The 15,448-nt window shown below is 48.7% G+C and overlaps 1 protein-coding gene across 4 annotated transcripts in view; it reads right to left on the bottom strand.

Annotated features, from left to right (window-relative positions):
* Positions 1 to 14,245: 14,245 nt before the first annotated feature.
* The window catches only part of EYA2 (EYA transcriptional coactivator and phosphatase 2), a 342,073-nt gene continuing 340,870 nt past the window's right edge, over positions 14,246 to 15,448 (bottom strand). For all 4 annotated transcript variants that reach the window (XM_064382489.1, XM_064382490.1, XM_012467361.3 and 1 more), the window contains exon 16: positions 14,246 to 15,036. In XM_064382489.1, coding sequence (XP_064238559.1) covers positions 14,956 to 15,036 — 81 coding nt within the window. In that variant the 3' untranslated portion in view covers positions 14,246 to 14,955. The remainder of the gene's footprint in view (positions 15,037 to 15,448) is intronic.

Raw genomic sequence — 15,448 nt, 5'->3', positions numbered from 1 at the left:
GAGCCACCATGCCCGGCTGATTGTCCATTTTAAACTATACAATTCAGTGGTATTAATCAGAGTTGTGTTTTCCAAAGGTCAGCATTTAGCTGCCACCTTCATATCAGGCTACATCAGGGCCCTAGCTATATTATTATTTTCTTTAGTCTAGGGAAGCAAAGTTCACCCATATTCCTCCAAGTGTCGCTGATGTGGGCACGCCCCATGTGGGGCTCTGTGCTGGGGCTTTCCATGCTGTAATCCTTTGATTTTTGTAATAACTCCCTACATGGAGCAGGCACTAGTAATGGACCCATTCTCCCAATGAAGCAACTGAGGTTCAGAGAGAAGGAAGTGATTTCCTCACACTAAAGGTCACTGCAGAGCAGGGACTCAAACCAGTCTGCTTACTTCCCAAGCCAGTTCAGTGAGTCCTCAGACAACACTGCCCCAGTCACAGCTAGCCCCGTGTGTGTGACACCGTGGTGAGTTTACAAAATGACTCCCCAGGCCCCTCTTAGCTCCACACTGGGGTGGTTATTCCACTCTTTGTGCAGCTTGAGAAACTGAGACTGGTGGCCGGGTACAGTGGCTCACGCCTGTAATCCCAGCACTTTGGGAGGCTGAGGCAGGTGGATCACTTGAGGTTAGGAGTTCAAGACCAGCCTGATCAACATGACGAAACCCCATCTCTATTAAAAAAACAAACAAAAAAACAAACAAACAAAAAACCCTTGAGACTCAGGGGTTACATGAATTTGGAAGGGTCAGGTTTTTAGTTGCAAATAATAGAATCTACTCCAGCTAATCTGAGCAGAAAAGGCATTTGTTGAAAGATACTGAGTTACTCACAAATCTTTGGGAGGGCTAGAAAGATGAGTTAGGAGATTGCATAGCCACCAACAATGTCCAGATTACATTGCAGGACCTTTGTGTTAGACTTCCCACATCGGCCAGGCATGGTGGCTCACACCTGTAATCCCAGAACTTGAGAAGCAGAGGTGGGCAGATCACCTGAAGTCAGGAGTTTGAAACCAGCCTGGCCAACATGATGAAAACCAGTCTCTACTAAAAATATAAAAATTTGCGGGGGCATGGTGGTGTGCTCCTGTAATCCTAGCTACTCGGGAGGCTGAATCAGGAGAATCACTTGAACCTGGGAGGTAGAGGCTGCAGTGAGCTGTGATTGTATTGTAAGCCAGCGAGTACAGAGACAAAAGCCAGAGGGTCATTTATTGCCGGCGGCCACGGAGGACTTGCGTCTCTCTAATCCGTGGCCCGGAAAGGAGGGTGTCAAGACCTTTTATGCCCGTAAACCACCTCCTGGGCAGGGGTGGGGGTGAGGGGCTTTGGACATTCCGTAAACCACCTCCTGGGCGGGGGTGAGGGTGAGGGGCTTTGGACATTCTGATTGTTACTTATGTGGTTCACAGAAGTCAAGATAAGTGTTAGTTTACACATTGCCTGGGTGGGGCGGAAATTACAGACCTTAGTTACTTATTACAAGTTGCAGGGGCCAAGATGGCATGGGGTTGGACTGCTTGCCTGTCACATCAGGGTTACAGAGAACAGTTTCAACACAAAGCCAAGGTATGGTTGAGGTATGCAGTTTTATGGGGCTTTTACCATGTCACAATTGCACCAGTGCACTCCAGCCTGGGCAACAGAGTGAGGCTCTGTATAAAAATAAAAAAAAAGATGACTTCCCACATCACTGCCCCGCTGGGCTCAAACACTGCTACTTTCACTAGTGACCTGGGCAGAACCCTTCTGCCTCTTAGCCAGATTGGATTCCATGCATCAGAATCACTTCCATTGCCTTCACATGTGGATGTATCCGGATTGGCTGAGCCCAGGTGCCATGCGGGTGCATCTGATTGGCTGAGCCTAAGCGCCATTTAGATGCTGTATTAGTTCATTTTCACACTGCCACAAAGAACTACCTGAGACTGGGTAATTTATAAAGAAAAGAGGTTTAGTTGACTTACACTTCGGCATGGCTGGGGAAGCCTCGGGAAACTCACAATCATGGCGGAAGGCAAACGGGAAGCAAGGCACATCTTACGTGGTGCAGGAGAGAGAGTTCAAAGGGGGAAGTGCCTTACTTTTTTTTTTTTTCCGAATTCCTAGTCTGCTTTTATTTACTCACCAAATAGGGCGTGGGCCTGATGCTGACCTTACTTTGGGGGGACACTCTCACAGCGCCAGGAGAGGGGGTGGGATTAGGTTTTTACCGCATTCCTGAGGAAGTAGAATCCTCCTCCCAGAGAGCTGAGACCCCAAGGGACAGGCCCAGTGAACCCACTCCGAAGTCCAACTCTGTCTTTCCTCTGCAATCCAGCGGAAATGGCCAGGAACGCGCTCTGGCAGCAGATGGACCAGACTCCAGTGATGGCTTCGAGCTGCGAAACCACGGCAGCGAATTGTGAAGTTCGTGAGTAGTGGACGGGTGGGAGCAGCCTCGCCAGTAGCCAAGCCCTGCCCCGGAAGGGAGCTCTAAAAATAAGTCAGACCAACGAATCGACCCCGGGCCAAACCGCTCAGAGGTTAGGAGGACGCGGTGCTCCAGCAGAACCGACCCCAGGCTGCTTTTAACTTTGCGCCGCCTTCACCACTAGACTGAGCGCCACAGGGCATTCCCACCATGGTATCAAAAACGACTCAGCATCCAAGCCAGCATTAGGGCGCTCACGACATCCCGAGATCACAGGGTACCACCTGTGTTGGATCTCGCCAAAGGGTCCCAGGCCAGCGCTCTGGGTTGTCAGAGTCTCAGAGACAGCCAACTAAGAACGGCAGCTACCATGCCTAGGGAAGAACAAACACTTGCAGCGTCTACAGAGTTCTCAAGTTTAAGCTCAGAGAAGTCAAGCGGCGCAGAACTAGCCAAGCCACAGGGTTAGAACCTTAATTCTTGGCCCCGGCCATGAAGGGCAGATCTCAACCTCTGCAGAACCTCCGGAGCTTCGCTGCCGGAATCCATTCCGCACTGTGATCCCTGGCTTCACCCCGAAGGCTACCAGGTCTCGAGCCTTGGTGGAACGTTTGTGTGGCTTCTCGGCTCTCCCCGCCCCCCTCGCCAAGGGCGCCGAGCCTAGGACTTCCGGGCGGCAGGGCAGTTCGAGGGAGCCAGGAGGGCCTCACACATCGGAACGCGCTCAAGAGCGAAGGCAGGCCTTCCTTTTTAACCATCAGATCTTGTGAAAACTCACTATCACGAGAACAGCAAGGGGGAGATCCGCCCCCACAGTCCAGTCACCTCCCACCAGGCACCTCCTCTGACACATGGGGCTTACAATTCTAGATGAGATTTGGGTGCGGACACAGAGCCAGATCCTATCAGGAGTATTTGCTGAGCCTGGGTGCCAACTGGGTGTATGTGATTGACTGTCAAGGTCACATGCCTACCTTCTAACTACAAGGGAGGCTGGGAAAGTGAAATTCAAGCCTCTTCTGGTGCAGACTCATAAGGTGGGAAATTGGTCCAGCAAAAGGTCTTGTGTGGCTAAAACGATGACAGTACCCATTGCAGAACTGTTCCCGGTCTCCGTCAGCCAGGTCAGTTGTAGAGAGCAGAATTCACCCAACCAGTTTAAGCACCAGGCGATAGTAAGTGCACTGGTCAGTTCCGTGCCGACCTGGCTAGGCTGGAACTGCATTTCCCAGAATCCCGGCTCCCGAGTGGTTCCCAGTTAAACTTGACCAAAAGAGGAGCTGTGTGAGATTTCATAGGCTGTAAGGAAGCCGCAGCCTCTACTGTTCCAAGGTCGCTGTGATTAGATGGGGGACAGACAACTGCGGCGGTGCCAGCAAGTGCCAGCTTGTCCTTGTCCTCCTCCACTCCCCATTCAGGTCATCTTCCTGACTCCTGCAAGTCAGCACCTGGCCTGTCGCCAGTCGCTGGGTTGCTGAGGCCATAGATCCCCACTGAATACTCTGGACGTGCCCCACGGCTTCTCAGATTACCTGCTGGGTAACTCCAGACTCCTCCTCAGACCTCCACTTCCCCAGCTCCTCCCACAATTGTATAAGGTATTAATATCCATTATCTGTGCTATCTTAAACTCATGGGCTCGATCTCACTGATACATTAACAGTATTTACGGGCCAGCCATTGTGGCTTATGCCTGTAATCCCAGCACTTTGGGAGGCTGAGGCGGGCAAATCACTTGAGGTCAGGAGTTCAAGACCAGCCTGGCCAACGTGGTGAAACCCCGTTTCTACTAAAATACAGAAATTAGAAAAATGCAACAATCCCGAGTAGCTGGGATTACAGGCATGTGCCACTACGCCCAGCTAATTTTTGTAATTTTAGTAGAGACAGAGTTTGACCATGTTGGCCAGGCCGGTCTCCAACTCCTGGCGAGCACCTGTAATCCCAGCTACTCGGGAGGCTGAGGCAGGAGAATTGCTTGAACCCGGGAGGCAGAGTTTGCAGTTAACCGAGATTACACCACGGCACTCCAGCCTGGACGACAGAGCTAGACTTCATCTCAAAGCAGAAAAACAACAGCAAAAAACCGAAATAGTATTTACAGACTTACATGAAGGGCTGAAGAAACTCTTCAGGTCTGAGCTTCCAGGAATCCATAGAAGCCGCGATGCAGGACTGGGCTGCAAAGAAGCTATGTCCCGAGGCCAGAACCACGTGGCCTCGGGCTGGTCCACACTGACAGGTGGGGTGTGCCACGTGCAATCACCTTTCTCCCCACTTAATCAGTATCAAATGCAGCTGGTGGGTGGAACCTTAAACCAGATGCCTGGCTGAAGAGAGCCCAGGAAATAAGTTTTTTGTTTTTTCTTTTCTTTTTTTGAGACAGAGTCTCACTCTGTCACCCAGGCTGGAGTGTATTGGTACGATCTTGGTTCACTGTATCCTCCACCTCCTGGGTTCAAGCGATTCTCGTGCTCAGCCTCCCGAGTAGCTGGGATTACAGGCACCTGCCACCACGCCTGGCTAATTTTTGTAATTTTAGTAGAAACAGGGTTTTACCATGTTGGCCAGGCTGATCTCCAACTCCTGGCCTCAAGTAATCCACCCACCTCGGCCTCCCAAAGTACTAGGATTACAGGTGAGAGCCACTGTGCCTGGCCAGTTTTTCTTTAGTTAAGAAAACTACCACATTTGGATGGTTAGATGTTGAACAAGCCAGTTATACACGTGACTGGGGCTCAAACCCTTGGCTTTGCCACCTGGTCCAGGCTCTAACCTGCCCAGGCACTCTTTCCAGATTGTGGTGTTAATGGAAAACTGCTGCCTCCCTGGACCCGCTGACAGCCTAAGCCTGGGCCAGCTGGGTAACAAGCTTCGTTAAGACAGCTGAGTAATGACCTCGGTTCCCTTTGATAAACTGAAGTAGAAGGGAACTTCATTTATATACCCAGCATCTCCTGTGCTCCGGGCAATTTATGCACATTACATCCTAATGACCTGCGTTTTGCAGCGAAGGACATCAGGTCCAGAGGGACTGAGGCTACATAGCTTGTGCAGAGCTGAAGCTGGACTGGAACCCAGTTTAATGACACAAAAAATGCCTGCTCTTAACCAAGTCTATATCTTTGTCATCATTGGAGAAACTTTTGTATAAAAGCCACACACAAGTTAATTATTAACTAGGGACTTATTCTTCACTGGGCTCTGTTTCAGGTGCTGGGGACGCAATTGTGGACAAAAGAGACAAGAGGTGAGGCCGGGCGCGGTGGCTCACGCCTGTAATCCCAGCACTTAGGGTAGGCCGAGGCGGGCGGATCACCTGAGGTCAGGAGTTCAAGACCAGCCTGGCCAACATGGTGAAGCCCCGTATCTACTACAAATACAAAAAGTAGCTGAGCATGGTGGCGTACACCTGTAATCCCAGCTACTCGGGAGGCTGAGGCAGGAGAATGGCTTGAACCTGGGAGGCAGAGGTTGCAGTGAGCCGAGATAGCGCCACTTTACTCCAGCCTGGGAGAAAGAGTGAAACTCCGTCAAAAAACAAAAAAACAAAAACAAGCAAAACCACCACCAGGCGCAGTGGCTCACGCCTGTAATCCTAGCACTTTGGGAGGCCGAGGGAGCATCATGAGGTCAGGAGTTCGAGACCAGTGTGGCCAACATAGTGAAACCCTGTCTCTATTAAAAATACAAAAAATTAGCCAGGTGTGGTCGTGGGTGTCTGTAATCCCAACTATTCGGGAGGCTGAAGCAGAATTGCATGAACCGGGAGGCAGAGGCAGTGAGCTGAGATTGCGCCATTGTACTCCAGCCTGGGTGACTCCATCTCAAAAAACCAGTAACAGAAAAAACAACAACAACACCACCACGTGTTTGAATAATCTGAGCATCTATTTTTATTTTATTTATTTATTTTTTTGAAACAGAATCTCCCTCTGTTGCCCAGGCTGGAGTGCAGTGACACAATCATAGCTCATTGCAAAGTGGCACAATCATAGCTCACGACAACCTCGACCTCCTGGGTTCAAGCCATCCTCCCACCTCGGCCTCCCTGGTAGCTGGGACCACAAGTGCATGCCACCATGCCCAGTTACTTACTTATTTTTGTAGGGATGGGGTCTCACTATATTGCCCAGCCTGGTCTCAAACTCCTGGGCTCAAACGATCCTCCCACCTCAGTCTCCCAAAGCGCTGATTGCAGGTGTGAGCCACCATGTTCCACTATTGTTTTTCTTGAAATATGTAAGCTCCTTGGTTTATTTTTGTTTTTCCACTTTTGATAGAAAAAATATTCTTCCACTATGAGAATAACAGCCGGCAGGTGTGTGGATCAATGGCAACCGATGCTTGACTTTGGTGTGTCAGGGAGAAAACACGGCATGGCGAGGACTGTGGCGAACCAGACAACCTGGAGAGCCCCCGAGTCAGCTCACAGGGGTGGCCTGGATGGCTTTAGCTGCTCATGTGCAAATGCAGACCGAGGGATACACTTGGATTTTAGGGAAGTTGAACATTTACATTTTGAGTGAAATCACCCAAGTTTTATACAATCGGGTCAACGTTGGAAAAAAAACGTGAAGAGTAATAAAATGTGTCTGTGGACCAGAGCTTGCAACCTGAGTCAGAGAGTGCAGGGTCGGAGTCTCAGCTCTGCCCTGAATCATGGGCAAGCCACGACACCTCCCAAGGCTCAGTTTTGCCCTCTGTTAAATGGGGCTTACAGAAACGATCACTTGGATGAGCTTATTTGCCAACCCTTGTTGGCAAATGACCAGTGTTTTCCAAGCCATGGGTTGTGAAATTGATTTTGCAGGTTGGGACCTGCATCATTTAAAAACAGAACAGGATGGAAAATTACAGGATGTGTCATAATCATTTGGTAAGCATTGGGAAACTTAGTTATACACACATACATGATCTATATACACTCCTATTTATTTCTTTACTTATTTAGAGATAGAGTCTTGCTGTGTCTCCCAGGCTGGAGTGGCATGATCTTGGGACTCACTGCAACTCCTCTGCCTCCCGGGTTCAAGTGATTCTCCTGCCACAGCCTCCCAAGTAGCTGGGACTATAGGCGTGTGCCACATTGCCAGGGTGATTTTTGTATTTTTAGTAGAGACAGCATTTCACCATATTGGCCAGGGTGGTCTTGAACTCCTGACCTCAAGTGATCTGCCTGCCCTGGCCTTTTTTGAGATTTTTGATACATGGTCTTGCCTTTCTCTCTCACCCAGGCTGGAGTGCCATGGTGTGATCATGGCTGCAGCCTCAAACTTTGGAGGCTCAAGTGATCCTCCTGCCTCAGCCTCCCAAAATGCTGGGAATTATAGGTGTGAGCCACTGCACATGGCCCAATGGTTGAATTTAAAAATCAGCATTTGGCCAGAGCTGGATTATCATCATTCTCAAATGAAGTTCTGGATATAAAAATAAATCTGGCTGGGCCCGGTGGCTCACGCTTATACTCCCAGCACTTTGGGAGGCTAAGGCGGGTGGATTGCTTGAGCCCAGGAGTTTGAGACCAGCCTGGGCAACATGGCAAAACCCCATCTCTACAAAAAATACAAAAAAATTAGCCAGGTGTGGTGGCACATGCCTGTAGTCCCAGCTACTCAGGAAGGTGAGGAAGGAGGATCGCTTGAACCTGGGAGGTCAAGGCTGCTGTGATCGCACCACTTGACTCCAGCCTGGGCAACAGAGCGAGACCCTATCTCAAACCAACCAACCAACCAACCAACCTACCTACCTACCTACCTACCTACCTACCATTTCCCCCAGACAAGTTAAGCCATTCTTACAATTACAGTATTGAACACTGGCGCGGTCCATGTTTAAAGCTGGGCAGAGTGCAGGAACAGAGTTTCCCAGCCCTGTAGGTGGCAGGGCCATTCTTGGGGTCACCACAGTGTCCATCTGCCTCCTGCATATTGTGTAAGCTGAGGCCACCACTGTGGTCACTGTAGAAGGTCACCTTACCATGACCTCTTGGGCCTAACGTGTCGACGGTGCTGCAGTATCATCAGAGCAATCCCTGTAGTCCGGCGCAGCCCAAAGCAGACGCCTTCAGAATCTCTCCTCGGAAGCCTTGCACTATTGCTCTTTCGTGGTCCGTGGCACCTGCGGGCGGCTGGGCCAGCTGTGGGGCCGCACTGCCCCCTGGTGGTTGCAGGCGAGCACAGCTTCTCAGGCGCTGAGCTTGCATCATGGGGCTTAAAATATTCCGGGAAAAATGCTCCAGCGTTTTTAACGCAAATTCTCCTGTTCCCAGAATGAGCCACAGGCCCATGCAAGAACATGGGTACATCTCAAAAACATTCTGAGTCCAAGAAGCCAGACACCAAAGATTACGCTCTGAGTCCATTTATATGAAGTTCTAGATCAGGCCAAACTATCTTAACGACAGGAACTAGAACTGTCATGGAATGTGGAAATAGACTGGGAAGGGGCACGTCCAGCCGTTTGCCTGGAAATGTTTTCCGTCTTGATCTGGGTGCTGTAATTATCCCAGCATAATCATACGTAAAAATAATTGAGATTTGAGATTTGTGCAATAAACTTTATATTAATTATAAAATTAAAAAGCTTTTTGAAATGTATGAAGGAATCCCTTGCCCAGATGCTTCATGCTGCCCCTCCTAACCATTCTCCCGACAGCAGCCGGGGTGATTTTGAGAATTTCAATCACATCACAGCACCCTCCTGTTTAAAACCTTCTGTCTTTTCCCTGAATTTAGAATATAATCCAAAATCCAAGATGAATAGGGTCCCACCAGCTCTGGCCTGGTCTTGCCGTTGGACCCTATCACGCCCACCCCCTCCAACCTTGGCCTTGGCCTCCAGCCACACCGGCTTCCTTTCTTTCCTTTGTCCTGCCTGGAACCGTGTACTTCCTGCACCTCTCCTTGGAACGCTGTCCCTGGCCTTTCTTGTCATACTGGTTTCAGCTCAAATGTCACCTCCTCCAGCGAGTCCACAACAAGCCCCATGCTGTTCCGGGGAGTCTATGCTGCATCCCCCCAATCCTTGCTTCTGGACTCCAGGCACTATCTGAAGTGACTTTTTACTGGGGAAGCCTCCGTCTTTGGGCTAACAGTACCATGCTGTTTGCCCTAAAGTTAAACTCTCAGCCAGCAAAAAGATCCTCAATATTTTACCTCCTGGACAAGCACCAAGACCCCGTTATGGTCCCTGAATGTTCCCTGGAGAGATACCGCCATTTCTGTCAAGAAGTTGTTCTTGGGACCCCTTTCAACGACTCTTTTAAAAAGTTGGTTAACTTAGGCCTCCAAGATCCACTTTCTCCTTGCTGAGGCTCACAGGGCCCCTTCTCTCCTGCTGACCTCAAGGCAGATCTTGGAAAGGGACACGGATTGTGGCTCAAGGCTGAACGAAAGCCTGTGACTGAGGTGTGTGTGCTGGTTCCCGGCTCCTGGCTGGCGAAAACCTTTCTTCACGTGGGACTGGGCGGCAAAGGCTGCGTCAGTGTCAATGGACTGCTTTCTCCCCGGTTCCCTCTGCTCTGTGACAGTTGGGACCTCGTCTGCTCGTTTTCACCTCTGCATCCAGAACTTGAAACGAGCACCTGGTAAATAACAGAACTGTGCTTAACCTGGATCTATCTCCAAAACACATCGCTAAGTGAAAAAAAGCCAATGGCACCTGCCATCCTTTGTGCAACAATGAAGAAGAAATAAGAAATGTATTATCATATTTGCATAAAGAAACTTTAAAAGGACACAAAATAAATTAAGGGGCCGGGCACAGTGGCTCACAACTATAATCCCAGCACTTTGGGAGGCCGAGGCAGGTGAATCACCTGAGGTCAGGAGTTCAAGACCAGCCTGGCCAACATGGTGAAACCCCATCTCTACTAAAAATATGAAAACTAACCAGGCATGGTGGCTCACACCTATAGTCCCAGCTACTTGGGAGGCTGAGGCTTGAACCCAGGAGGCAGAGGTTGCAGTGAGCTGAGATCATACCACTGCACTCCAGCCTGGGCAACAGAGAATTGGTCTCAAAAAAAAAAAAAAAAAAAAAAAAAATTGGCAACAAAAGCCAAAATAGACAAATGGGACCTAATCAAACTCCACAGCTTCTGCACAGCAAAAGAAACAGTCAATAGAGTGAATCGGCAACCAACGGAATGGGAAAAAATTTTTGCAGCCTACCCGTCTGACAAAGCGCTGATATCCAGAATTTACAACGAGCTAAAAAAGATTTACAAGAAAAAAACAAACAAGCCCATTAAAAAATGGGCGAAGGATATGAACAGATACTTTACAAAAGAAGACATACATGAGGCCAACAAGCATATGAAAAAATGCTCAGCATCACTGGTCATTAGAGAAATGCAAATCAAAACTACATTGAGATACCATCTCACACCAGTTAGAATGGCAATCATTAAAAAATCTGGAGACAACAGATGCTGGAGAGGATGTGGAGAAACAAGAACACTTTTACACTGTTGGTGGGAGTGTAAATTAGTTCAACCATTGTGGAAGACAGTGTGGCGATTCCTCAAGGACCTAGAAATAGAAATTCCATTTGACCCAGCAATCCCATTACTGGGTATATATCCAAAGGATTATAAATCGTTCTACTATAAGGACACATGCTCATGAATGTTCATTGCAGCACTGTTTACAATAGCAAAGACCTGGAACCAACCCAAATGCCCATCGATGATAGACTGGACAGGAAAAATGTGGCACATATACACCATGGAATATTATGCATCCATCAAAAACGATGAGTTTGCATCCTTTGTAGGGACATGGATGAACCTGGAAACCATCATTCTCAGCAAACTGATACAAGAACACAAAATCAAACATCATATGTTCTCACTCATAGATGGGTATTGAACAATGGGAACATATGGACACAGGGAGGGGAGCACTATACACTGGGGTCTGTTTGAGGGGAGTAGGGGGGACAGCAGGGGGTGGGGAGTTGGGGAGAGAGAGCATGGGGAGAAATGCCACATATAGGTGAAGGGGAGGAAGGCAGCAAATCACACTGCCACGTATGCACCTATGTAACAACCTTGCATGTTTTTCACATGTACCCCAAAACCTAAAATGCAATAAAAATAAAAAAAATAAAAAAATAAAAATTAAGGAATGCAGCTGCTTACAGGAGGCTGATGAAATCAGACATATGAGTGACAGGTGGGAGAGTGCCTTCATCACATTGAAAATTGTGAATGGAAGAAGTGGAGGAGCATGGATGAGTGGATGTATTCCAGCTACTTTGAAACTGGTTACCAGGACTTTCCCAGGTCTGGCTCTCAGACCACTGAGATCACCCTGTGCTGGGCAATGGGGCTCAGGGAGGGGCCCTTCTTGCTACACTATTCTTACTCCCCAGCAGCTCTGAGTCATCCAGAAGGAATTCAAGTTAAAACACTTGCCTTCAAGACTGTGGACTGTTAGCTTTTGTCAGAACTAGCCTTTGGCATTTAATCATCACAACAAAAAAGTAGTCAATCACCTAGGTAGTTTAATTTCAGGGTCAAGGGGAAGATCTATTTCATCCAAGATCTCCTCCTGTGTGCATAGCTGAAATTCTACTTGTGTTTCTAATGAAATCCTACCAAAAGAAAAAAATTTCTTTATAAGTAATTTACCCTTTGTTGGACTCTAAACAGAATTTTCCCCAACAGCAGGTTTTGATGGCAGCTGGAAGGGCGAAATGGGGAGATCATGATTATAAGTGGGTTTCTGTGTGGCAAGACTATTAAACAATGGGGAGTCTGGGGGATTTGGGGGATTCAGGGTATCCACATCACTGACCCCCCATGGATGGTTGGTGACTGGGTGGCTGTACTCCAGTCTCTTTCTCCACTCCAGCCAGAAGTCAACTCATCCAATTAAGCTCCTCCACTCATTCTAGAAGAAACCTAAGCTGGCAGATGATAGTGAGGTTGACTCGGATATATTAGGCAACGTTAAAGATTCTTCACTTCCATTGCACTCTCTATCCATCTAACTGTCACACTTCATTTCCATTTAACTTTCCATCCACCTGCCCATTAAACTTTCCTCTCACCCACAAATCGAGCCATCATACACCATCATTCCATCCAGCTACCCATCCAAACAACCCACTCATTTATCCACTAACTCACCCACCTAAGCATCTATCCATATTTCCGTAAAACCACCCAACCATTCACTCATCCAAACCACCATCTATTCATTCATCTCACCACACAAGTATTCAGTTATTGATCTGGTCATCTATCCAATAATCCACCTGTTCATCCTTATACCCATAATCTATCCAGCTATCCATCTAGTCATCCCAAGTAGGTATCCGTTCGTTCATCTATCCATCTTCCAGTCACCCAATTACCCACCCACCTTCCAATTAACCATCTAATCACCTAACCAACCAGCCATCTACCCACCTACTCAACTATTTAACCATCCATTTTATCCATTTGTCCAAATGGCCATTCACCCATATTATCTTCCATCTGGCTGTGATTCCATTAATATTTCTATCCTTCATTTTATCCCATCTATAATGGCATTCTACTTTGTGTCAGGTTACTTGATTCTGTGGACATAGAGAGGAAACCAACAGTACCTACCCCGAGAAGCTCAGGGTCTAGTAAGGGAGTCTATCTGATCCTTGGTGATGACTTTTTTAAAAAATTGGAGACAGGGTCTTGCTCTGTCACTCCATCTGGAGTGCAGCAGTGTCATCATGGCTCACTACAGCCTCAACCTCCCGGGCCCAAGAGATCCTCCCATCTCTGCCTCCCGAGTAGTTGGTACTACAGGTGCATGCTATACGTGTGGCTAATTCTTGTATTTTTTGTAAAGGCGGGGTTTCACCATGTTGCCCAGGTTGGTCTCAAACCCCTGGGCTCCAGCGATCCACACACCTTGGCCTCCCAAGGTGTTGGGATTACAAGTATGAGCCACCACGCCTGGGCGGTGATAGTTTTCTAGTCATCAGAGATTCTAGCTCTGAGACTCCAGTTGCAGAGATCTCCATCTCCCATGACATGGGTCAGCTGACTGATAATTCAGGATTTTACCAACGTTAATACGGAAGGAGCCTCTATTTCTGCTTAGCATCCAGTCAGATAGACCCAGGTCCTGCCTGATCTGCTATGGGTAGTGACAATGCTCCAGATGTCTTCGGAACTTCTCCAGATGTCCCCCCTTACCCCTTACACCAGATCCTTCACTCATGCCCCATCCACTGGAAAATGAAGTCCTACCATTGGAATGGCAGTCAGTTGCATTTTCCAGCCTGTCCCTCAATTCCTCCAATTCTTTTAATAAAACCTCATTTTTTTTCCCTTGGAGGTTCGGCTTCTTTGACTTGCTGTTCAGGACAGAATCCAACCCTAAACCCCAGCTCCATGGGTTGCCTGAGCCTCAGATTTGGCCAACCTGGGGCTTTCGCTGCACCTGCTGTGACGAAGGCGCTCTCCTTCTGTCTGCGTGGTTTTGCTGAAAGACTCTCGGAGCCATCTTTGCCACAAAGGGAAGAGCCTGCTTGAGAATTAAGGCCACATGAGAGAAAGCCATTTCATCACCCAAATCCAGACAGATACCACCTAAAGTTCCTGGAGACACTTGTCCCTGTGTCCTTCCTCCCTCCCTCCTTCCCTCTCTCCCTCCTTCCCTCCCTCCCTCCCTCTTTTTCTCACTCTTCTCCTTCCTCCCTTAAGCCACCCCATTTTTCTTGGCTTAAGCCAGTGTGAGTTGGATTTTTTTCTTTTGCAATTGATAAAGTCCCTTAAAAGGCCAACACATTTGGAAGCCTCAAGAGTGGCAATAAAGTAACCACACCCTACCCCACTTCAAAATGTAAACGTGGTTTTATTTAATGCCTTTTATCCATCACAAAGCACCCACTCCTTCCCAGCATCCCCCTCTTCCTAGAAAACAAGATGCAGCGTAAGGCACGTGCACTGTCCACATGACGTCAAGTAGGGTCTTTAAAAACAAAATAAGCAACAGTCTTCCCGACAGCTCGAACTGCCTCCCTCTCTAATGTTCAAAGAATGATTGTCCCCCCAAAGCACAACTTGAGGAAGAGAGTGCTTACGTCAGAACTGTGAACCACCCACATGCCAGTTCCAAAAACCAACCAAACCAATGACTAAGAAACCCAGCCACACAGGTACAAGAGCAAAACTCCGGAGTAATGAGACTAGTCCATAAATTAAAAAGAAGACAAAACAAACCTGTCCCCTCCTCATCACCAGCCCTCCCCCACGTCGGCAATTCCTTGCTTTTGTTCTGTGAGTCACGTAGAAGAGTTTAGACTCCCAGCCAGCCCTTTGCCCCAAAGTCAAATAATCCGAAGCCAATGCTGGGTACTTGGCTTCTCAGATCCCTCGTTTGGACTGATCACGGCTTCGGAGATGGTCACTGGACATGTCCTGTGGGTGGTGGGGCCCCTGCCTGGTGTCCAACATCTGGGTCTCTGGAGTTCTCGGCGGGGAGGTGGGGAAGGCGAGGGAGTCTGGGGGTGAGATGGCCAGTGGAGATGCTGTCCCGATCCTGCTATAAATACTCCAGCTCCAGGGCGTGCCTCAGTGCCTCCAGGTCCGCGTGGCAGGATATCCGCCAGAAAGGCATGTTGTGCTGAAACACAGAACACCAGCCACAAGGTTATGGCCCCGCCCCTGCCCCCGGGTCCCACATGTGTGGTTAGAGGGCCATGTGAGATGTCAACCCAGTTAAGTCTAGCATGTGGGTACTTCCCAAACTATGCGGCACTTGACGCTGCTGGCAGACCCACATCTGGCCAGTACCCACCAGTATGGCCGACCATTTCCATCCACTCACAGCCTGCTCTGACGGGCTCATCCGGCACTGCCCAGTGTGTTCCCTGTTTGCCCCTCTTGCCTCCATTGGTACCAGCGTGGTCTTAGGTGGTGCACTGACATGGTGTTAAATGGCACAGTGGGAAAGCAACTCTTTTTAAACATTTGCTCTTGTCTGGGCACTGTGGCCCATGCTTGTAATCCCAGAACTTTGGGAGGCTGAGGCAGGA

The sequence above is a fragment of the Aotus nancymaae genome, unplaced genomic scaffold (genome assembly GCF_030222135.1).
Source record: "Aotus nancymaae isolate 86718 unplaced genomic scaffold, 86718_ANA_hifiasm-v0.15.2.pri h1tg000029l, whole genome shotgun sequence".
NCBI lineage: Eukaryota > Metazoa > Chordata > Mammalia > Primates > Aotidae > Aotus > Aotus nancymaae.
This window is presented reverse-complemented; position numbering and strand designations above follow the sequence as displayed.